At 38.2% G+C, this 25014-nt stretch overlaps 1 protein-coding gene across 1 annotated transcript; it reads left to right on the plus strand.

Moving 5' to 3' along the window:
• The first annotated feature begins 249 nt into the window (after positions 1-249).
• Positions 250-13519, plus strand: LOC124113600 (zinc finger protein 271-like). Its single transcript, XM_046474038.2, has 2 exons — positions 250-412; positions 11678-13519. Exons 1-2 carry the CDS (start codon positions 366-368, stop codon positions 12786-12788), a joined length of 1158 nt encoding a protein of 385 aa, XP_046329994.1. The 5' UTR covers positions 250-365; the 3' UTR covers positions 12789-13519.
• The last annotated feature ends 11495 nt before the right edge of the window (positions 13520-25014 follow it).

Genomic DNA, 25014 nt, shown 5'->3' on the forward strand with positions numbered 1-25014 from the left:
TACCTGTCAAATTTCGTCTTACAGATTAGCAGAATTCATCCCAAGTCTCGAAACCTGTACTGTGATATCCTAAACAAGGGTATAAACACCAGAGTAACTTACAGCTTCCCAAACACGTTGACTTCGCGCTTGACCAATCACGTGCGTCGCCCCCATCACGTGACTTGAAACCACGCCTCCTGTAATTGAAAGCTGGTTTAAGTACATTGTATGGGATACGAACTTCACATTATCCTTCTGCATGGTCAAAATTATATGTGTCCTGAACAAAATCACCAGTTACATCTTGGGCTCACTTGTGCAAGCATCATCGGAAACTTCAAAGGAAGTCTTACCTGAGCGTTAATTGGATTGATCACCTGTCCATGATAGGCACATCGTCAAGAAGCATGTTCCCATCGCTGCATATCAGGTATGTACTGAATAACAATTATTATATTTTCAAAATATTTACTTTCAGTGTCTCTAAATTATAAAGGCATGCTTTACTTAGGTCGATTTTAAAATAATTCTTATTTTATTAAAAAGCAAATGTCATGCGCTAGCGTTTTTGTTTCGTTAACTCCTTGATACGTACCTGTGATTATAGATTCCACAAGTATATCACACCCTTAACCTCAGCATCCTCAAACATTTTCAAGCATGCGATATAAGAACGGAGTGCTTCAGTGTGGTTCATTTACCTCTGACGGCAACACACCGATCTCCATATGTAAAAACAGCAGGATGAATTTCTCAAGCGTGCCGAAAATGAAACATGAAATGTGTAAAGCCCCACAGAGCAGGGAAACTCAGACTTGTTTCTGATGGCTCTGATTCAAATATGAATATTTATACAGCAATATTAACAACAGGTATCTTCATGCCAAACAAGTCACTCAGACTTCTCTGGTCTGCTGCATTTGTCAAGATGGGTTCCATCCTTGTCTTCATATTTGGGCTTACGACCTTGAATATTGTTTCAGGAAAATTAATTGCCTTCATTAGTGTTGTTTCAAAACTTTATCATAGTAGGAATAAAATTGTAAATATACAATATGTTTTATTTCAAAGTTTAACAAACTGGCAAATCAGCTTTTAGCTTTCTAGCATAGAAAGAATATGCTTATTATCATACCTTATTTATTTGTTGCTTTATTATTATTTACGAGTACTTGATATTTTGAGGTATTAAACATCCACGTCATGTTTGAGATTGTACACATTGCTGTAGGCCGTCATATGAATATTTACAAAAAACATACCTCTTTTGTAAACAATACAATAAAACGTGTATTTCGACAGTGAGGTATTAATTAGATATAAATAAATATTACAATAAAACGCATGGAATTATATTTCAAACACAGAGAAAAAATCTCGGATAAAAATAAGCTTGGGCTTCATTTGAAAATCAAGTGAACGTGTATTAAATAGAAAACGTCACCGCAAGAGAATAAACAGTCTCGATAAACAACGTAGCAGATTCTATTGGGTGTAAAAGTAAAAGGGGTGTGGAAATTATATGAAAGGATCACTGAAAATCAGTGATGACGCCATTGATGAAAGTATTTATTCTTTATTAAAATATTTTATCAAATTAATTATATCATTTCAGTTTATTTTATTTAATATTTTCATTGATAGAAGTGGTATTCAGAGATATATGTTTTTATTATATATGTGGGAATATATGTAGAATATATATATGTGTGTGTGTGTGTGTGTGTGTGTGTGTGTGTGTGTGTGTGTGTGTGTGTGTGTGTGTGTGTACGTGTGTGTGTACGTGTATTATTAGTGTACAATTGTGTAGCAAAATGAGCACAGATATGTAAAGTGGGTACAATGCAGGATACAGAGGTGTCACAGCGAGAAGTACTTTTATGCAAGACTAAATCAGGGGTTATGCGAGAATACGCCAGACTGAAGGGTTGTATTTTATAACTTTGGCTGACTGATCCGAGTCTGGCGACTGATTGAAGAAGAGTATAAAGTTTATGGTATTATTCGTGTGCGTAAAGTAATGAGGCAATAACTGCTCCACATTTGAATATGAAAGTCGAGTACTTAGCTCACCCGAATATATCAGAGTACTTCAAACATAGCGCTCTAATTGATCTACTCTTTAGACCACTGAATGATACGGGTATGGTGAGTTAAAAGTTTACATTCGTTCCACTTTGTGAGAGATGTGCTTCTCTTTGTTTGGTTGACTGAATGAAACTACATCAGACATATACAATTAATTTGTTACATAGAAATATAGGATTAGGAATACAAATACCTGTCAAAATCTACTTATACCTTCTTATCTTAAATTTTCAAAAACAAAATGGTTTAATGTTCCAGACAAATGACTTGAAAAATAGTTGTCACACTTGTGCAAGTTTAATAAGTTCCGAATTGTACCATTAGCGCTGAGGAAACATCTAAAATTTACTGTAATTTATAGGTAAGTAAAATTGAATAATATCTCTTCAATGTGTATATGACTCATGCTGATGAAAAGGTATTGCGAACAATGCAGAGAGTATGCTATACATATTTTATTTTAAATTGCATAGATATACCGTCGGTCGTGTGCCGTTTCAATGTGGCATCTCATAACCATCACTATCGTTTTGAATTATCTCACAACTGCGCCTTGAAATGCATGTGTACTGTTATTAAAGGAAGTTCTGTCACTGCTTGTCCAGCGCAACAATGATTTAATGTGATCATTAGTAATTCTGATCATAATCAAACTTAATTAATCACCATCCAAAGTAAATGTAACAAATTAACATTAAGCTTTCTGCGTTAGGGCATTGCCTGTCGTAAATAAATCATGACTTTTTCTACGGAAACGTGTTAATTCCGAAACTGATTAATTTTTCCTCTGGGAGCACAATCCCCCGTAGGTTGTAAGTCGTCTTGGTGAGAAAATCCTGAAGTTTCGCGATTAGAATGACAAGAAGTTGAATAATTTAATATTACTGTTGTGCAGAGACCACTGGAGGAGGAATATGTGCAGGGGTTGAAGCGCGTGTCTGGGAAAATATGGTGGAATATATTTGTATCTTTATTAATTACGCTCTAGGGCTCTGATCCCTTTAAACATTCCCACGTTAACATTTGATTAGGAAGGAGCACCACGAGCATCTCTTCTTTCCCACGGTACATGTTCCTCGCAGTGTGTTGCACATTGCATGGACAATGCATGTATAGGAGTGAGGTAAGGGCTTCCTATGGAATCTGTTTCGGCTGGTAGTGGAGGCTGGTAGTGTTCTAAGTGTTGACGCAATGAATTTACATATGAAACAGTTACCTGTATATATGAAAACAATGCCATTGTGTATACACTATGACCTGTATATATGAAAATAATGTCATTGAATGTGAAGTATTACCTCTATGTGTGATAACAATGCCATTAAGTATACCTCCTACCAGTATATATGAAAACAATTATATTTAGCGAACAATTTTACCTATATACAGTATAACCGGAATATATAATGTACGTTTTCAACCATATCGTATGAAAACAGTGACACTTAGTATAGTGCCTTACCTGCAGATATGAAAACAGTGACATTTAGTATGGTGCCTTACCTGTAGATATGAAAACAGTGACATTTAGTATAGTGCCTTACCTGAAGATATGAAAAAGGGGACATATTGGTATATGACAGATATTCTTAAGTCTACATTTTTACCTGTTTATATGACAAAAACATTTAGTGAAGAACTTCACATTTTTCAGAATATAGCAATAACATTAAGTCTATAATCCTACCTGTATAAATGAAAACAATATAACTTTAACTTGCATACAATCTTACTTGTATACCTGGCGCAAAGCAAAATATGTAATAGTGAATATGAAGCTATTCATTAATAACACTTGGTATCAGTTCCCGGATTCCAATATTCTGAATCATCTGTTGAGAAATATAATGATGAATACACTTTGCAATGTACACTAGAGGTGTATTATAGCATGTATTTAACACGTCCAGCACAATACGTTATTGTACCAGGAATGTGTTCATTGACGCTCTTCATTTGCATTGTATCTCTTCTATTATTGTATTTTAACCGTTTTACACGGTGCTGTAATATGAGGCAATATACACTCATATTGCATGACAAGGCTAGGTGAGCTGATTTTCATAAAGTTCACATCGTTTTTAAAATGCATTCGTAAATGCGTTTTCACTTTATGGTTAGTGAAGACAGCGTTTGGAGTTCAAATTTTCAGCCTTTCTATGCGACGTCTTCGTTGTTCTACGTCGACTAAAATACCACTTGAAACAATTAAAATGTTTGGGGATGATGCTTACGAAGTTTTATAGATACATGTTTTGCAGGTTAGTGCAACATGCAAACATGTGTTAGATATTATTAAATAAAACGATCCGGTCTGTAGCTTGTTTATGATAAATATCTGCGTGTACTCTTGTAACTTATTTGACATGTCAAGAAAAAGTATCGTTATGAAAACACCGTTCAAAGTAAATTTAGATAAAACATTTCCTTCAAGAACGAATTCATTAAACAATGCTTGCTTTTTAAAACAAAAAAGCGCATAAAATGTTTAAAAAAATAAAGCTCTTTATCTGTTTTGCCTTATGTTCAAATGCCATATTTACATTGTCTATAAACCAAAAGCAATGTCTCAGTACAGAATAAAGCAAGAATTCGTCGGCCGTACACGAACACTAGAATAAAAGCTGGAGAGAACGGCCCTATTGTGCTCGCCACAAATTGAAACATTACAGATTTTTTATTTCATACATTCGTTATTACTGCGCAATTATCAAATCTGCGAACTCCCATTATCTGTTCAATCTCGGGTATAAAGAGGAATCATTTTGTGAAATTATGTACGCTACTTAGCGCAACACGTGAGCTATTTGTTCATGTTTTGGTTTTGAACAATGTTGGAGTATTTAACTGTCGCGATTTGTATTATTCACACGCTATCTCTCGCATAATCTGACATGGTTTAATCGCTTAATCGGAAGTTCAAAAATCTTATCTGGACAACGAGAAAGTATTTTATTCTGAACAAACGAACTATTGTTAGAAAGGCGTATGCCTGACATTTTTCCAAATGGGAGTCACGACATATTCTGTCCTTCACCGTTTTCGTATAAAAACTGTCAAAATTAGCGCGTTAGCGGGGTGAAAATAACCAAATTGAAATGACACTTGCACTGAATTAACAAAATACCAAACACCGCTCCCAAAATTAGAATAGAATTGGTTTTCCATGCGCGAGAACACCTTTACCAGGCAGCCAAAAGGCCAGCGTCAGGCTCGAATGCATCTTATTAATTCGAATTTGATTGGATAGTGCTCGGCCACGTGGCTTGTCTGTCCTTCAAAACGCCCCCTGGTGAGTTTTAGTGGAGAATATCAAGGCTTCAAGGAAGAGGGTCATTTAATATTCGTTTACTGTAATTTCAACCCATGCAGAAAATCAACCTTTTAGAGAAAAAAGGGTGTTTTCCTTTCCTTAGACACAATTTTCTATTTCATTAGCTCTCAAGAAATTTCACTGGCAATATTTTATTAACTTTAAACACCTTGGAATAAATTTGCATTATTTGTAGAGTTTTCCACAGCAACATTAATGAAGATCTTTTTTTAAAACAAAACTGTTGCTAGATTTCAATTTTATATCGTATGAAGTTTCAAATCAGATCGGACAATGCTATACGTATACGATATGGATACACAAGACAAATGTTTCACATTTCATGCCTTTAATGTCCTTTGTCATTACGTTTTTGTTCGTTTACCTTTCTTTTCAAATACGGACACTCACAAATAATGTTCTGCACGGATACAGAAGGATGTATATGTATGCCTCACCTAACACAGAGTGTAATAGCTCTAGATGTTCCCAAACATTTGTGTTGCATGAGATGCACATCAGCATCATTGCTGTCTTATCTGTTTCTTTAACAAAAGATATCACTTACAACGAAGCAGCATACGTAACAGAACATAAGTGTTGGAAAATGCGTGTGCGTTGTTTCGATGAAAAGCGTATACATATATGCTGGAATGAATGCATACCAAGCAGTGCCTAATACAATATTGAATAAGTGAATAGGAAATCTAGAAGTACCTTAATGTAGGTATCGCTTAATTATATTCGTATGAAGACATAGGTAACAAAGAAACACAAAAAATAATTCTGTCTCATCGAAATTGGTTTCATTTTGAACATAATTTGAAGGAAAGCACGTTGCCTGGTCTGTTCATACAGATACTGAAGCTTACAATCGTCATATTTCATAATTGATCCCTCATATTTCAATGTTTGAATGTTGTTTTGACGTATGCGATATACATTACAAATAACTTTCGGTCCAATGCAATATGTTAAATAAATGTTGTTTATGCTTCGCCTGCAGTAAGATACACAAATCAAGCTGGTTTTTTACTCTTGATTTTAATTTTTAATCAGTTTCACAATGTGTACAGGTGCGTCATGTGTTCTCATTCACAATATGAACATTTGTTTCTTTAATGGCATGAATACCAGAGTTACGGTGAACACAGCACCCGTGGTACTGTTTATCAATTCTGTGAACACGGACACGCCTATCAAAAGCTGTGTTAATGTATAGTACATACAACGTGTACTCGCGAATAACAAAATTAAGTGGCAAATGGATTTTTCTACACATGTTTGTTTCCTTGTGACACCACCAATGTCTTCCTATATTCATGAGAAGATAAGTAGAATTGGCCAAGCTCACTATACATAATATCACAGATGAATGCTTACTTTAATAATGATAGGTGAACTGAGCATTAGGAATAACAGGACCAAAAACGTATCTCAGTAAAACATTTAATTTCTGTCCAATGTATGTACGCGTTTTGGAGTTGAAATTAAAATCCATTTGTGTTCGTTTGTCCTATCTAAACTGATATGCGTTGAAAATACTAACATTATTCAGATACCAGAACGGACAGCAATAGATTTGCAGACAGGTGGAGACTCGTTAGGATGTTCCAGTTTTCTGATTTCCCCTTCTTAAGAACAAAGCAAATGATATCAAGACGCTCTCGATCTCCTCTCTTCTCACCTGTAGCAAATTTGATTTGTGGTAGTACTCACTATTCAAGTTATATTGGTTGTAATTTGTGGCTTTATTAACGAAATATTGATAATTGATGATTAAAGTAGAGTTTAACGAAAGGAAATATCATATTATTTGTTAAAACGTAAATATAATTATAAGAATATATAGTTAATAATATATTTAATATATTGATACAGATGTAAGGTGATGTCGACATCATTGTACTATACCGTAGGTATGACTATTATTAATCATAGAAATGATTTAATTAAGCCAATGGTTATGCCTGTTTTAGTTTTTGTGAATACATAAACCATAATCACTAATATACACCATGTCTTATTGCCACATGTATGTGTCAAGGGGCCAGATGGTTTACATGCTATCGAAACTGCGAATTCAAAAATAGATCATAACTGAATTTGAATGTTTCAGCTAAACATTCTCGTGAAGTCGTTACAATTGCGGTAATATATGTGTAAAAATGTGTTTGGGTTTTCGCCGCTTTTAGCAATATTACTGCAATATCAGAAATGGGCTTCACTTTATATTTTGAACGTTTGTTTGTCTGTTTGTTGTTTAACGCCGCACTCAGCAATATTCCAGCTATATGACGGCGGTCTGTAAATAATCGAGTCTGGACCAGACAATCCAGTGATTGACATCATGAGCATCGATCCACACAATAGGGATACGATGACATGCATCAACCAAGTCAGCTAGCCTGACCACCTGATCCCGTTAGTCGCTTCTTAGGAGAAGCATAGTCGCTTTCACGGCAGGCATGGGTTGCTGAAGACCTATTCTACCTATATTTTGAATGAAGACAACTGCGAATGTTAACGTAGTCTCACCATCTAAATGTTACATGTATATCTACATTCCAAGGGTGCTCAAGCTAGTTTAATTTCATTTATTTAATTTCTGATATAATTACACGTATGAAGATAATCGGAGCCATTGGCATGTTATGTCATCAGTGTTGGAGTAACGTCAGGCATGGGCCCACTTGCACAAAGCGACCTTAACGCCTAGACAATCGTAACTCTCATAGACTTACAATAGTCTTCGCGCTAATATTGCTTTGTGCAAGTTGGCCCTGACTTTCCTTCATCGGTATCGGTATGCCGCATTCACTGACTGAACTGTTGGTTTACTCCCTGTGGCCTACGTAAGGTCCACTACAATCAGCTGACCATAAAATGTCCATTCGAACGTGCCACTATCTCCATTGTTACGTCACATGGTTGGCCAAGCGTGGATAAGGCGATAGGTGTGATGAACGTTTGTAAAACAAACTGTAGGCGTTCACTGAAATAGCCATGAGGTGCCGTGATTCCGTTCACTGATATAACCGTCCCGTGAAGATTCCGGGTTAGAACAGGTCTTCAGCAACCCATGATCGACGTAACGGGCGACTGACGGGATCGGTGGTTGATGCAAGTCATCGTATCCCAATTGCGTAGATCGATGAGCATAATGACACTCACTGGATTGTGTGGTCAAGACTTCATTATTTACAGACCGCCGTCATATAGCTGAAATATTGCTGAGTGCGGCGTTAAACAACAAACAAACAAACAAACACTGATAAAGCTACAAGGTGCAATGATGCCGTTAATTGAAATATCCATGATATATAATATATTTACTATTATTGTTGCTAGACCCCTACATCTACGTGTGCTGCTTCGTCAACACAAAATACAGTAAACTTCGGTTATAACAAACTCAAAGGGGCCACTGATTTTAGTTCCTTATAACCGTAGCTCGTTATAAGCATATATACAACATATATACAACACATGGCCGGGACTAAAAAAGTTCGTTATATCGGTCAGTTCGTTATAAGCGTGTTCGTTATAGACGTAGTTTACTTAAAGTGCAACCACGGCCATCATATGTTCTATTAAATATTTAATTATTGCTAATACATCTTTCTTTTACACTGCTGCTGCTATTACTGTTCCATTATTGACAGTACTAAAATGACAGCAACACCAACTACCACTTCGCCATTTCTGCGTTAGTATTACTGCATCTACATTCTTCTGAAAATTCATATATCATTTGACAACGACAGGTCACAATCTTGCAACGTATTTGATCTGGATGACCCCAGTGCATGACCTCACCCGTGCAAAGTTACAAACTGGAGTTTCCGGATCAAACATTTGGAATTTTCTAAAATTTCAGACTCAAAAGCACAGCTTAAATCCTACACAATTCTGAATCTTGCAAAGCATGTATCATTTATCGATAAAGCTGTGAACCTTTCAAGCAGGCTTCACAATAATATATTCATTGTCTGTGTCAACTGAGCAACGCGCTGACAAGGTAATCTTGCTGTGGATTAAATCTCAATTATAAACTATTTAATGGGCCGATACTGATTCAAATGATCACTTAATAAGTTTCGAGCACTGCAAGATTTAGCAGGTGCTTCTGTAGACCAAAGCGACGGCTTAAATACGCCCGGGACATCGATACAATACGAACACATGAGTAAAAATATCCGCGTGTATTTTTTCCCTGGGCGTGTGTGCACAGAACGTGCTCGCCATGACGTCCCGTGAATCTCGTGCACCGCATGGGCAATTTACCGTAGTCACATGATGTTATGGAAAACATTTCCTGCCATCATCAAAATGCGTTCAGGTACATGTGACACCTTGTGGGTTATATTGATTTGGAACAGTATCGGACTGTCTCTTCGCCGCCTCTGTTGGCGTATGGCGTCCGGTCTGTAATTAGCTCAATTATGGTAATCAGCTGCTAAAGCACAAGCGATAACGTCTGACGCGAATCACGCGAAATTTACTCGGTAATTTTGGCGCCTATATCCGCCTGTAATCCAATTGAGAAGATTTATTGATGAACTTGCTATTTCGTTTCACGAGTGTCAGATTTTGTTATCACAGCAACGATTAATCTGTAAAGAGAGCTCCATTCGGCTCCATGGAATCCAGCCAATAGTCCGTAAATATGAACCTATCACCTTACAAAATGTTTGTCCAAAACATATTTGTGTCATGTATTTTATTTGAACAATTATATAAAAAAATAAGTTGGGAAGCAAAACAAGATGGGCGAAAGAGGGTATCCTTGCAGCAGTCTATCATAGACGAAACAATTAAACGCCCCTTAAACGAAAGGGCAACACTTAGGACCGATAATCGTGTTATTTTTCCGTCGCGTAAACGATATGATGATGGCTATTCATCACCGCCATTACAAGAGCCACGGGGGAGTGGAAATTATATTTGAGATGATTTCCTAATGATTAGCACAGAGAATGACGACAAAACAGAGCAAATTGGCTTAGGGTACAGTGTTGTTGTCACAAGCGGTTTGGACTTGATAATTAAATTTGCATTTTTGTAAGCAGGTAAATAATGCCATTATTGTTTGGTTAGTTAGAATTTAATCTGTGCATCTTTTCAGGAAACATGAAACAAGATGAAATACGTTTGGTTGATTTTCAATACCTGATATATTTTTATGGTCGTCTTCAAATTGTAATAATTCTTTGATATCAGATATAGAATATCATACGCATATCTCATATGATGCTAGCGAGTGTAAAATATATTTGAATATTGATTACAGTGATATCTCTGACATTGTTATTGATGTAGAATTTTACGTGTAAATGCAAAACTGCTCAGTAAATAATCTCCTTAATCTTTAACTAATTATGTACAACGGATATAACCCTACAAAATATACATCCCAAGCATATTCTAAAACTGAAGATCACATTTGAATACACAAACTAGTTGGTGTCACCAAACATATTGTTCATTGTTCGTAATACATATTTCTATGGTGTCAGATTCACATCTAGGTTTCAGTCTCGAGCCTAGTGTGAATCTACTTTTATTAGGTACTGACTTTTTCAGACATATGACAGATTGTCCTCTTTATCCCTCTTTGTTCTGGGATCAGGAACCCGGCTAAATATTTCATTTCTATCAAGATCGTAACGTAATTCATCGCCGGTGTTGGTCACAATGAAACAGATAGGTGCTGAATTTCTGATTAAGTGTTGGAAAAAAATCCCCAGAATGTACAAGGTATTATTTGTAGATTCACATTGTAATCCTTCATCTGGCTGAAGCCCAGGTTTGGATAGAACATACTGTGGAGGGATTATAGCAGGGTTATTGTCCACGAAGAGACGGCTGGTTCTAAAAGAGGGCTTGGCGGGAGGTGCGCGGAACGAAATCGCTCTTGTTGAAGTCTGTAAACTGATAGTGTTGGGTTTGAGCGCCCTAATTGTGTCTGTTTTTCCGCATTATCCCTAATTTTCTCAACAACAACAAAACCTTGCTAATAGATTAATGAGGACTAAAGCTTTTTCCTTCCGCTACATTAACTTTGATTGGAAAGAAATATGTCTCAGCTGAAGACTTAAGTCACTGTCTCGGTAGGAAAATTGACCTTTCGCTCTTATCACAAAAGAAAGCAATAGTTATCGCCCTTTGTGCTTGTTCGGTGTTATATGATACGGCCGCATAGTGAGACCTTACTCAGGTTAATCTCATCTCATGCCGACAATCCAGCCTTTTATTCGTGGTAAGCTCATCTCCCCATGTTTTCTGCTTCAGTGCGTCTGGATTGTGCGAGAGAGGTTCGGCTCGTCGCCCCTCGGATCTGGAAGCGAGCTTCCCCCAGCCAGCGATAAGAGCACCCCAACCGAGCACCAGTGTGTCGGAGACACGACCCAGCCTCACCAACGTGTCGTTGAGCGCTGTAGGCGGTGGCGCTCTTCAACCCTTCCACAATCTGCCGTTCTGTGGTCCATCCCTGTCAGGGCCTTCTGGTGCCCTGGCGCTCCCCTCCCCCCTTCTTCACTACCCGTCACTCTACCCAGGACAGGCCGGGGACCTCAAACATATCAGTTTCACCCACTATCAAGCTGTCAACCAGGCGGCCTTTGCGACAGAGATGTCCAAACTGAAGTCTCCTTTCATTAACAGGAACTATCTTGAACTCGCAATGCTAGTCTGCAATACCTTCAGAGGGAAGCTGTTTCCTTGCCCGCATTGTCGATACGTCACAGACCGACGTAACAACCTAAAGAGACACATCTCCACGATGCATCAAGCTTGTGACAAGGTTCTGGAATGCTGTGGTGTTCACTTCACCACCAAGGCTTCTCTGCGGGAACACATAATGATCTTCCACCACAACGGTTACTCTTGCCCTTATTGCGGAAGGCGGTTTTGCCGAAAGGCGCTCCTCAAACGCCACTTGTCGGTACACAGTGGCCAGAAAGACTACACCTGTCCACACTGCGATTATGCTACAAGCCACAAGAGCAACTTGGAACGACACAAGAGAATCCATGACCGCCTGAGAATCGGAGACGACGGGGATAAATCAGATGAATTCATCGACCCCTGTTCCCCAAGCTACGCTCCCGATACAACTGGGACACACTGTGAAGACAAAGATGATGATGTATGCGAGATCGTTGATGACGTCAGTGACGACGATGACCTTGACCTCGATGATGACGAGGACATGGATGCATGCTCGACCATGTGTCCTCCGATGAACATTTTTGCAAAACCTATGGACTTGTCAGATGTTTCCAAGATGCATCCGAAGCCTGAGATTTCCCATGCTGCCTCATCCTCTAAAGTCACTAGCATTGCAGACATCGTAAACTTGTCAATGCCTAGCAAAGCACCGGACAGTTCTCAGGCAGTTTAATAGGTTAATATAATATTTCATTGAATGAGTTTAAATGTAGCGAAGCAGTAGACGGTTCTTTATAACAAAATACATGGGAGTTCTAGATATGTGCATATTATTAGTCCAGTGCATGTGCTTCTATTAAAAACACCCCGCAATAGCTATTTTGTAAGACAGAGTGACGAACACCAAATTTCAGTTGCTGTGACATGGACTTAAAGATGCACTTAATGCTTATGCACTGAACACTATGGGCCAGTTTCTCCAACGTAATGACAAATTACTATTGGTACTCATTAAGATACGTGAAATCTGTTAACCAAGTATTAAGTGCGTGTCAAGGATACGAAACCATAGAACAGAAAACATGTGATTTAATTCACTCTGTCATACATACGGCTGAGATGAAATGACTCCCAGGACTGTATAGTATAAGTACGTTAAAATATGAAATGAAATTAATGTATACAGTTTTACATGTACATCAAATGACCGTGTTAAGTTATTGTATATATGATATTTGATGTTACAAATTTTAAAGGGTATTTTGAAACATAATCGTATAGTTTCATCGAGAGAACATTCTGGTCGCAGGTTGGTCCTGCATGATGAGCTGCACAGTTTTGATACATGTAAAATATTTTGATGTACATAAGTGTTATTTATTAGTCTAAGATATACAATTCTCAACTTGTGAGATTCATTGTAAATATTCAGAACAGTTGTGTATTGAGAGTAATAAAGCATCACGAGAATATGTTGGTTTGATATGTGTTTTCACAAAGGTTTGAGAAGATTTTGGTGTTTGAATAGGAATGTATCTCATTCATAAAATATACATGTTTTTTTTTTTTATCGATACGCATGGATGATTATTGTTTCGCTGAAATACTGCTTCTACAATTATGTATACTGCTCACTGATGTCTTTGTGCTATGGTTACTTGTCTAATTGGAATCGGTTGTTAACCCTTTACTTCCTTTGGTGATATATTTTATTAACATAACTAGTTCTCCTCGCTACATGGGGATATAACACCGATTAAGTTAAATATTAACTCACTCACTCATTCTCACCTCTTCATACCATGTAACCATAAACATAACCTCTGTTGTCGTTCATCTGATTCAGGACTACACCACACATTGGGAGTTTGAAGTCAAAGAAGCAACTGAGAAACAATATTCAGTGCTTTGTTTCTGAATCTGTGCCCAGAAAATTATGATGATGGCAGACTCGGTTGTAGGATATCAGATCATACATTTCCCTTTCATGTCGAGCAGTATACCAACACCAGCTTATGGCCTCTGCGTTTCTCGATTGAACAGGGACTTAAGAGCAAATGCCTTTTATTCAAAGTTCATGGAAAGACAACTAAGATTGTCAATCAAGGGTTACCACCAAGGGCCTGATTAAGTCATTCTAGATATTTTATGGTAGACATTTAGCGAAGTTTGTTATTTATGACACGATGCTCGGCAACACGATCCTCCTTACTCACTGGAACTTACGTTGTTAATGAAAATTGTGTGACTGGCGGGTGCTACCCGTAGAGCAATTATTTTCAATGATCTGACAGAGCTCTAGATGAGCTGTGTTTTTTGCAGAAAATACACACACTAAAGCAGCAGAGCCCAATATATTTTGAGTGGCATGCGTACAAATACGTATGAAAAACTAAAAGGAATCAATAATAACGACACTGAGTAATTATCCATTGTACTCTTTTCAGCTGCAAACCTGCATGTCTTCATAGATCCTAATTTATTGATTGAATGTGGACGTGATAACATCAACTCTGTTTTCAGTGAATAATGCAAAAAGTGCGACGTCTTGCTTATTGATGCATAGACTGTATGGCTGAGTGAGTGAGTGAGTGAGTATGGTTTTACGCCGCTTTTAGCAATATTCCAGCAATATCACGGCGGGGGACACCAGAAATGGGCTTCACACATTGTACCCATGTCGGGAATCGAACCCGGGTCTTCGGCGTGACGAGCGAACGCTTTAACCACTAGGCTACCCGACCGCCCCCTGTATGGCTGAGCAGATGTGGTATGTGGCACACCTGGGGCTTATGTTGAACTATGTTTAATAAAGGTTCATTCACTGCCTTAAAAAAACCAATAGACTGGACTAAGGAAGTAGAATATATTGACCATCAATATCCAAAGTGATTGATAACATGTGAGTAAATGCTCAATTGCATTTTCTTTGTCTGGAACCATTCGTGACTGGTTATTATCTGGCGATGAAGTTTTGGAGTTTCGATTTTACCAATAGCCATAATGACGTTAGGTAATATGGTAATAGTTTTATGTGAGTGAGCTAAGGTGTATGTACACTTTAATAAGCTTGCTTTGTGGATAACCATGAGTGATGATAAATTGTTGATCACATATATATAATATATTTCTTTCACTTACCAGTATTATGTTAACCTACAAGCAATCAATTGCTATGTCCATTTCTGATAATACTGGTTTAAAGGTGTAAGTGAAAGAAATATATCATATATATATATGATATATGAAGCTATATCAAGATAGTACTATTATTAACTATCCATGTCAGATTAAGTGTCTAGGTTAGCAGAAACATATACCACTAGTACTGCTTTTTGGTTTCACCAAAGTGGGAAGTTTCTATGACTTTCATTACTTTTGAGTTTTCCTCCAGTATCAAGCTGACACGCCACGATAGAACGAAAATGTTGTTCAGATAGGGGTAAAATCTCACCTCATACACTCGTCATTGTTCCCTCATAATGTTTAGGGCTTACTCCAAAACACACAATGGTTTGGTTTATAACGTAGTCGGACAGATTACACGTTGAGTTTGAGTAATAAGTTCAGTTAAATACCCTTTCATTCACGAGTGTTTGATCACATCAGATTATGGAAAACGAGTTTGGTCGCATGTTTTGCAAAAGAATATATTAAAATCATACCATAAAAACAAATCAAGCATTTTCGAGATTTATCATTATAATAAAACAACCGTGCACGTGGTAACATCTTGGTTAAATATAATGATATCGATTTTAATTGCAAAAGTAATACATAAAGGATGTTTGTGTTTTCTTGAACCATATAGTATTTGACACAAAGAGGCATATGTTCTTATTGTTATGTATTTTCTTAATTATCTTTATGCTCTTACTCTGAAAATCATTGTGGCAAAGGGGGTGAAACATCGAGTTTATATGTTCAGATTAATAAAACATGACTAATGATCTTTCATCCATGATAGAAAATATATCCCATTCACTGGGTAGGACAAGGCTCCTAACACCTTGAAATTTTATTAACTTCTTTCTGATCAATAATAAACAACTTTTCTTGCATGGGCTAGTAACAACACTGCGGAATTAGGCACACTCAAGTGTCTTGCTAACAGGAGGATTAAGTTATAATAATGCATGTCGGATTTCTTTGAAAGATATTCGAGATTCTGTCTTCGCGGTGAAGTCAGCCAAGGACGACGACAAAGACAGAGGGAGACAGCTCTTTTCTCGCCTCTCAGTAAGAAGATCTCCCTCAATAGCCAATGGCGTCTCGCTTCAACGATTTCTCCCTCAGGGGTCGCTCGTTTCAACTTCTTACTAGTCTCAAGTCGCGTTACCTTATAATAAAACGGCAAGCATGATGCGCCACATGGCAGTTTAAATATTTCCACTGCTTGTGTTGACAGAAATGTGAAGTTTTATGGCACGAACAGCGTCAAACAGGCGATAAACGAAAAGAAGTAAGGATTACTTTTACCGACTGGTAACGCTACTTGTCTTGGTGTTCGGGGGTGGCCGTAACGGTAGCATTCACTTTGAAAGGCGGAACCCAGTTGAGCAGAACAAGGGACGATAACATGCGATATGAAGACAGTTTGTTTAAAACAAGAACAAATTGATGCAAGCAATAAAGGGATATTGTATATCCGTTTTATATCAGCTTTGAATGAGTATGTAATTCTTCAGACGCAGTGCGACATGTACAAACACAATTACAATTACTTTTTTAAAGAGATTTGAGAAAAATAATAAGTTCCATCGAAAATAATTAACATAGAAATTGTGTTATTTATCAAAGAATCTTTGCATGAAAGTTCTTGAGTTTGAGGGAGTTTTATTTTCGTACACCGCTTTTAGCAATATTCCAGATATATATGCTTGGTAAAACCTACGTATTCAAGCACAAACATGTGTAAAATTTACAAAAGTTTGATAAAGACGACAATTCAGGAGTGAATATTTTAGTTTGGTATCCGTAACAGACAAAGCAGGGTTGAATGTTTTAGTTTCGTATCCGTACTGGATACGAAACTAAAAGTGTAATTTCGTACACATGTGCTGGTGACTACTGTTAAACGGGCTTATCATTTTGTAACGATGGGAAAACGAACCCGAGTATTCGATGTGGACTCTTAACCACAACGCCACCCTAAAGCTCATCTTGATTTATGGTTTGGTCTCATGAGTGAATTGTAGGCCTCTGTGGGCAGTATCTAGTCGTACAAACAGCGTACCAGCTTAATGTGGGAGGGACGTGACTCAGGTAAAGATTGCCACTTTGGTGAATTGAGTGATTGGGGTTAAAGCCGCTTTACACAGTATTTCAATTATATCGCGGAATGTTACATAAATGAATAGGATAGCTGGAGGTATCACAATGTTAAAGACTTAAGTGAAACTACCGAGCACGCTATGGTGCTGAAAGTCCAAGGCTAATAATCATGACAAATCATTGATTGAAACTACTGTCAGCGGATCTCAGAACGGCTTTAAGCGGATCTTAGTACGGCTTGGAAGCGGATCTTAGTACAAGCTGACATAACACCTTCACTGTAGTTAACGTTACTACATCTTGCTGTCAAGGCGGTTCAGATGACGTCAACGGGTTCTTACGGTATCGCTGACGTACTTCTCCCCACACATATTTGAACGTATTATGCATTCATATTTGCAGGATAATAATGAAGTGTTAAATACCTTGGATCTTTAGCATTACAAAACCACGTCTTTCTCTATTAATCAACATGCATTCACACAAGTCATCACCTGACATCATTCTTGCTCATTTGTACCTCAAAAGTTGTGAAATGTAGACAACAAACGATGGGGCTGCTGGAATATTTGCTCGACATAAAGGGAAATTCGACTACTGGTAAGTTGAAATCATCCATCTTGTTGCGGTGTCGTGGGATCCGAATCTTTATGCATAGATCTAAATATGAAACAGATGAGACATTCACACAAGTCGACAAAAACATTTCCATAAATCTCTACTGAAAGCTGAATCGATTGCACGATTCCCAACATATCATCAGCAAGTGTTTATATCACTATAAAACAGTAATGATACCAGGTGTTCGCGAAAAGGTGAGCATTACTGTCCTGCGCCACCAGTGGTATCCGACACAAACACTTGCAAAGGCAAGTCAACTGTTCACCTGAAAAACACGGGAACATATAATACAAGTGAAAATAGGGAATTGCACCTGACATCATTCTTGTCACTGACGTGTCAAATTTGGAAATGTCCTCCACATGTCTACCATAAAACATTTTGAAAGCTTTACTGTGGCCGCTTATTTTGGAAATTGATCAAACAACTTTTGAGCAAGAGTCGTATGTCGTCCTTTTAAATCTCTGCAGGAACTGCCTGCTCATTTGTACCTCACAAGTTGTGAAATGTACACACCAAACGATTGGGGCTGCTGGAATATTGCTCGACATAAAGGGAAATTCGACTCCTGGAAAGTTGAAGTCATCCATCTTGTTGCGGTGTCGTGGCATCTGAATCTTTATGCATAAATCTAAATATGAAACAGATGAGACGGTTTCACTGATCACTTTCATTTCTAATTCAGATGGGTAAATCAGTGAAAGGGCTATGGCTATTTGATCGTTATTGAAAGATATTAGATCATCGATACCCTTGAAGCTGAATTTGAACTTCAAGGGTCAAATTCCTTTGTTTGTCTTTGCCCATCCGAACAGAAATTCCGAATTATGTGCACAGACACACAGAAACGTCTGCACAAATTTGCGCCCATGGGGATACATACTTCTTACTTACATAGATGCTATCAATGCAGAAGTCCAGAATTTCACATATTGTTTTCTCAGTGACCTTCAGATGACATTTGCCTCTATTACTGAAAAATCGTCCCGACCTCTGACAATATAGATATAGAGAATCTCACCTGAGTGTCCTTTGATATCAAATATATCAACACGAGTTGATAAAAGTGTCAAAACTCCGAGGCTTGCCGAGGAGTTTTTCAACTTTTATCAACGAGCGTTAATGTATTTGTTATCAAAAGACACGAGGGTGAGATTATATTTATCATCCAACATCATTCTTCCAACTTTTTCAGTTTGTAGAAACTAATAAACAGTGTCTTAAGTGTAGCAGAGCCATTAGTGATGTCATTTGGTTGTGACGTCATGGTAGCCAATGACGTCACAATGGTCTGCAAAGCATTGTGATGTAATTTCATTGCAGTGATATCTGCACTGTAGATATCGCTCGATCTGGCCCAAGCGATATCTCCTGTGGGTGCCAGTTCTGGATGATAAATGTAATTATATCTATGGTCAACACGTGTCTCATGGATCAAGGAATGATGTTTTTCCTGAAGTTATTCGTATGAGATCGTGGTGTGTACAGCGATTATGGTTGACCTTTGAGACGGGGATTTGGTGGTACATATCCTTAAACCAACAGTATATCTCTCTTTGCTCGGATTTGTATGGAATCCAGTACAAAAGAGGAATCGACATGTCTTCAGGTTTTCGAGTCAAGTCAAAAGTTGGTACTACTGATGCATTGTTTGGGCAGCTTTCTTGCTCAGTTAACATACTCGCCCTAAGTGTGGCATTATAAGCACATGTTATTTAATAGCGGTTTTGCGTATGTGTGGTTATTCCAAAATGTTGGTGATAAGAACATGTTCTTATCTGCATTTAGAAGACGCTTAAGAGATATATATTTCCAATCATGGTACCACAGTTTAGATTCTTTTACTTTTTTGGTGCATTATGCTATTATAAAATCTCTTCTGCAACACGAATTATACATAGCAGTACCCAGAGACAAACTATTAGTTAGAGCAATGAGTAAATTTCGAATATCTCTTCACAACTTTCGAGTCAACATTATTCGTAGAATGTCATTGTTAAATATACCTCATACAGAATCTATATGTTAAGAATGTGGCTTCATTTAGTAGAGGATGAAAACCATTTCTTTTTTGTATGTAAGAAATATATTCCCTTGAGAAATACTTTTTTGTACCTCATTACAGAAATATTATAAAGGTATATTACGTTTGCAAATTTATTTAAATCATGTGATATTAATGTACTAAGCTTGATAGCCTTATATTTATGTAAATTATTTAAAATAAGATCGACAGAGATGTAACACTCTGGACATGTGACCTATAATGTTGTTTATCTTACAACTGTACTATGGGCCAAGTGGCCTGAATTACGAATAAACTTGATTGAATGAAGTGGGGCATTATTTGATATGGGGCAGAATGGGTTTATTCCAATTCTATTTCCTCTTTCTCAATTTGCACATTCTACCATTGACAACATCACGCACTGACTTAACCCACACTGAAAGACGTTCAACAGGCTCCATATTTGGATAACTGGCGATAGTTGTTGTTGTCAACAGTGGAGAAATCACATATGTTCATATGATCAACGAGTTGGTAATAGCATGGTACATTTTGGCAGCAACAATGGTCGAGTTTACATCACGTTCTGCAACTCGTTCCTATAATGAACCAAACTTGGATGGAATGGTGTTTGTATGGAAATGTGAAATAGCACGGGGCATTTTGGGAAACCGAGTTTTGACAGAGAATATTAATTGAATTTAAGGTATTAATTCCCTGGTTCAAAAATATCAAATTCAAGAACATGCGCTCTTTGTCTGATTGATTGGAGTCTGTTTCTGGTTTGGCCAAACGTCGACTGTACAATTCCGACTATATCATGAGCATGTGTTTATGAATCACTATCAAATAGTAATGATACCGGGTGTTCGCGAAAAGGTGAGAGTATCCTGTCTCACCGGTGGCACCCTGAAAAAAACATGGGAACATATGTAACAAGTCAAAATAGGTAATGGCATCATTTTTGCCACTTTTGCGTCAAATTTGGATATGTCCACCATAAGACTTTTTAAAAGCTTTTCTGAGGCCTTGAATGTAACCTTGATCAAACAGCTTCTGAGCAAGAGTGACCGCCTCCGTGGTCTTGTGGTAGAGCGTCCGCCCGGAGAGCGGAAGGTCCAGGGTTCGATCCCGGGCCGCGTCATACAAAAAGACGTTAAAAGATTGTACTTGTTGTTACCCTGTCTGGCGCTCGGCATTAAGGGGCTAAAACAAGGACTGGTCGGCTCGGAGTCAGTATACTGTGTCTGAGTGGGGTATTCATGTTAAACTGCGGCATGGTATCTCAGTGAGCTAGCACTATAAATCGGCATCAGTCCGGACTAGTACAAGCAGCCACACACACACACACACGTGCATGCACGTCGCTATATAAGTGCAATAATCTTGGACGCGACGTTAAACCCAATTTCACCTCACCTCTGAGCAAGAGTCGTGTGACGCTCTTTAAAATGTTGGTCCCAATTACTCGGATCGATGCTCATGATGTCAATAACTGGAGTGTCTGGTCCAGACTTGATTATTTACAGACAGTCGTCATATAGCTGGAATATTGCTGAGTGCGGCGTAAAACAACAAACAAGCAATCTTGGTGGAACGAGCATGCTCGATTGTATCTCAAACGTTGCGAAATGTAGACACCAAAGGCTGGAGCTGCTGGAATATTGCTCGATATGAAGGGAAAGTTGACTATTGGAAAGTTGAAGTCATCTCTCTTGTCATACAGTCTTGTGGAGACTAAAACAATATCAAGAATAAGCACACAATAGACAGGTAGGTGTAGATTTCGAACATTTTTCTAGAGGTAGAACATGGCTTTAGATGCATTTTCAGTTAATGATTTTGTTACACTTAAACATGTCGTTCCTATGTACACTAACTCCCGGGTAAATATAGCTATCAACAGAACAACATGTACAAATAGCTAAAAACTGTTTAAAGCGGCATTAAGCTATCTTACTAAAGCTTATTAAGAGTCAAAATGCATCTACATGTGGCTACGTTACTCTTACTAACTTCGTTTGTCACCACAGAAAGTATGCACATTTAGTCCATGGATATAACAATAAATATGAGGGTTTATTTGCGCTGATGATCATGGTAAAGATTAATTCATGAAACTTAATATAGGTTGATCCGTACGAATGCGTTCCAACTGAAATCGTCCTGTTTAACAAATATCCGGATAAGCAAGGAATGTCACTTTGCATGCGTGTAAGCGTTCCGAGCAGTAATCGCGCGGAACGTAGGGTTACCCTACATCGTAAAATATCTCTCTAGTAATATTTATGCTGACCATGAACGAGACAACCATTACTGATTTCAGATTATGGTACCATGTACAAAAACATGAAATAAAAATATTTCATTAAACTGGTGTCGTGATATTCGTGTTTTAAGTGTGAGATATATTAACCCCACTTCCTGTCAGAAATATTTAGGAAAACTACGCCGGTGATATATCAAAAACTGAACGGGTAATTCAGAAAACGACCTGCCAATTCAATCTAGGTGTTCCGTGACATTTTTACGAGGGGATTATGTTTGATCGCGGAGGTATTTTACCCGCTGTGCACAGTTGGCAGTGAAGAGGCATAAAACATTTTCTGATACACATCCTCTGCGTTTCTCAATTTCATTAATGTAATGTACTTAAATCAGCAGTACCTTTGTTAGAAATCGTGATGGATTTTATCATTTAATCATATTTTATGTGTCATAATTTGCACTTAGGATTCAGATCCAATGAATGAAAATGAGTAAAATATGAATATCTCTACTTTATAATAGCCTTGAGGCCTTCAGCCTCATCTTGATAAATTAACGGCCTCGTGGTTTGTTTCTATTGTTCTTTAAGAGCAACATTAAAATAATATTAAATTAAAAATAAATATTTCTATAGTATCTTTCACTTGTTTATTAGTTCATTGCATTTGTCGGATACAATGTAAATATGTTATATGTGCTTAGATATAATTGATGAATTGAAGTGAAATAACTGAAGTCCTATAATCTCATTTTACAACATCACCGATTCACATCACAGACTAAGTACCATTTACTTGAAATACGTAAAGCACCACTGGTGTTTTTTGTTGAAATAAATATTTTTCAAGTGTCCATGTTTTTCAGGTGAAAAATTAACATGCCTTTGCGTGTGTTTGTGATTCTTCCCTATGTGTGTCATCACTATGTGACAGTGATTCATAATCTGCTTTTAGCAGAGGTTTCTTATGAATATGAAAAGGGTGTTTATTTAAACCAACTGTATTGATATTTTCATTGGTGTTGTTCCCTTCATGTGTTCCTAGTCAGACATAAGACTACACCCTAAAGTATTGACGCTTGATATCTTATGGACGGAGGTCCCAGGCTCGTATCTTATGGACGGATGTCCCAGGTTGGTATCTTATGGACGGAGGTCCCAGGCTGGTATCTTATGGACGGAGGTCCCAGGATGGTATGTTATGGACGGAGGTCCCAGGTTGGTATCTTATGGACGGATGTCCCAGGTTGGTATCTTATGGACGGAGGTCCTAGGTTGGTATCTTATGGACGGAGGTCCCAGGATGGTATCTTATGGACGGATGTCCCAGGTTGGTATCTTATGGACGGAGGTCCCAGGTTGGTATCTTATGGACGGAGGTCCCAGGATGGTATGTTATGGACGGAGGTCCCAGGTTGGTATCTTATGGACGGAGGTCCCAGGTTGGTATCTTATGGACGGAGGTCCCAGGATGGTATCTTATGGACGGAGGTCCCAGGTTGGTATCTTATGGACGGATGTCCCAGGTTGGTATCTTATGGACGGAGGTCCTAGGTTGGTATCTTATGGACGGAGGTCCCAGGATGGTATCTTATGGACGGAGGTCCCAGGCTGGTATCTTATGAACGGAGGTCCTAGGTTGGTATCTTATGGACGGAGGTCCCAGGTTGGTATCTTATGGACGGAGGTCCCAGGATGGTATCTTATGGACGGAGGACCCAGGTTGGTATCTTATGGACGGAGGTCACAGGTTGGTATCTTATGGACGGAGGTCACAGGCTGGTGTCTTATGGACGGAGGTCCCAGGTTGGCATCTTATTGACGGGGGTCCCAGGCTGGAATCTTATGGACGGAGGTTGCTTTCGCATGAGGTGACTAAAGTGGCCCGGATGGTTAGAGTCGGTGACTTGCGTGTCATCGTACCGTGACGGCGTGGATAGATACTCATGATGCCAGTCACAGGACTGTCTGGCCCAGACTCGACTATTTACAGACCCCGCCACATAGCCGAAATGGCGAGTGAGTTCGTTGTGACTTAGTAACTTGGTTGACTTCGTGTCATCCTACTTTGATAACCGTCATTATATTGCTTGACTGTTGCAGAATGAGGCCAAACTTACACACATAAATTTATCAAGACGAACTTTCTGTTTAGAAATCATCGCGTGAATCTGAATGTCAAGTGAGTGAGTGAGTGAGTGAGTGAGAACTCCGCTGTTATCAATATTCTACCGGTATTGGGCTTCACACATTGAACCCACGTATGGAATCTTACTTTCTGTTTTAATTGATAGCATTTGTTCTAAAAGAATATCAAAGACATTGATGATTTCGTTTGTAGTCTAAGGGTCCGGTAATCGTTATTGGAAAACTGAAAATATTGTCCGAATATACCTAATTGCTTTAATAAATCCATATTTAGAAGCATACGGACGACAAAGGTTTCCTTGCTTTAAATGCATCTAATAGATCACGTACATAAACAATATGAGGGTGCATATACGTGATGCATGTGGTTGACCATGTACAGATAATAAACAAGATTTCTTAAGCTACATTCACATTATTAAAACCCTTCACATACGCATCAAGAATTCAATGCTTTACGTTTGAGGTGATAACATTGAGACGTGAAACGTCCTTATGTGTGCAAAGAGGAAACAATGAAACAAATTACATGTCATAAACCAGTGCCCGATCCCACATTGAACGTGTGACACGAATGCCAGAGGCCAAAGAATCTGTTGAAAATGACTTATTTCTCACCTTAATGCCTTAAACGGGTTATTT

Source organism: Haliotis rufescens, unplaced genomic scaffold, assembly GCF_023055435.1.
Source record: "Haliotis rufescens isolate VD_foot unplaced genomic scaffold, xgHalRufe1.0.p SCAF_9, whole genome shotgun sequence".
NCBI lineage: Eukaryota > Metazoa > Mollusca > Gastropoda > Lepetellida > Haliotidae > Haliotis > Haliotis rufescens.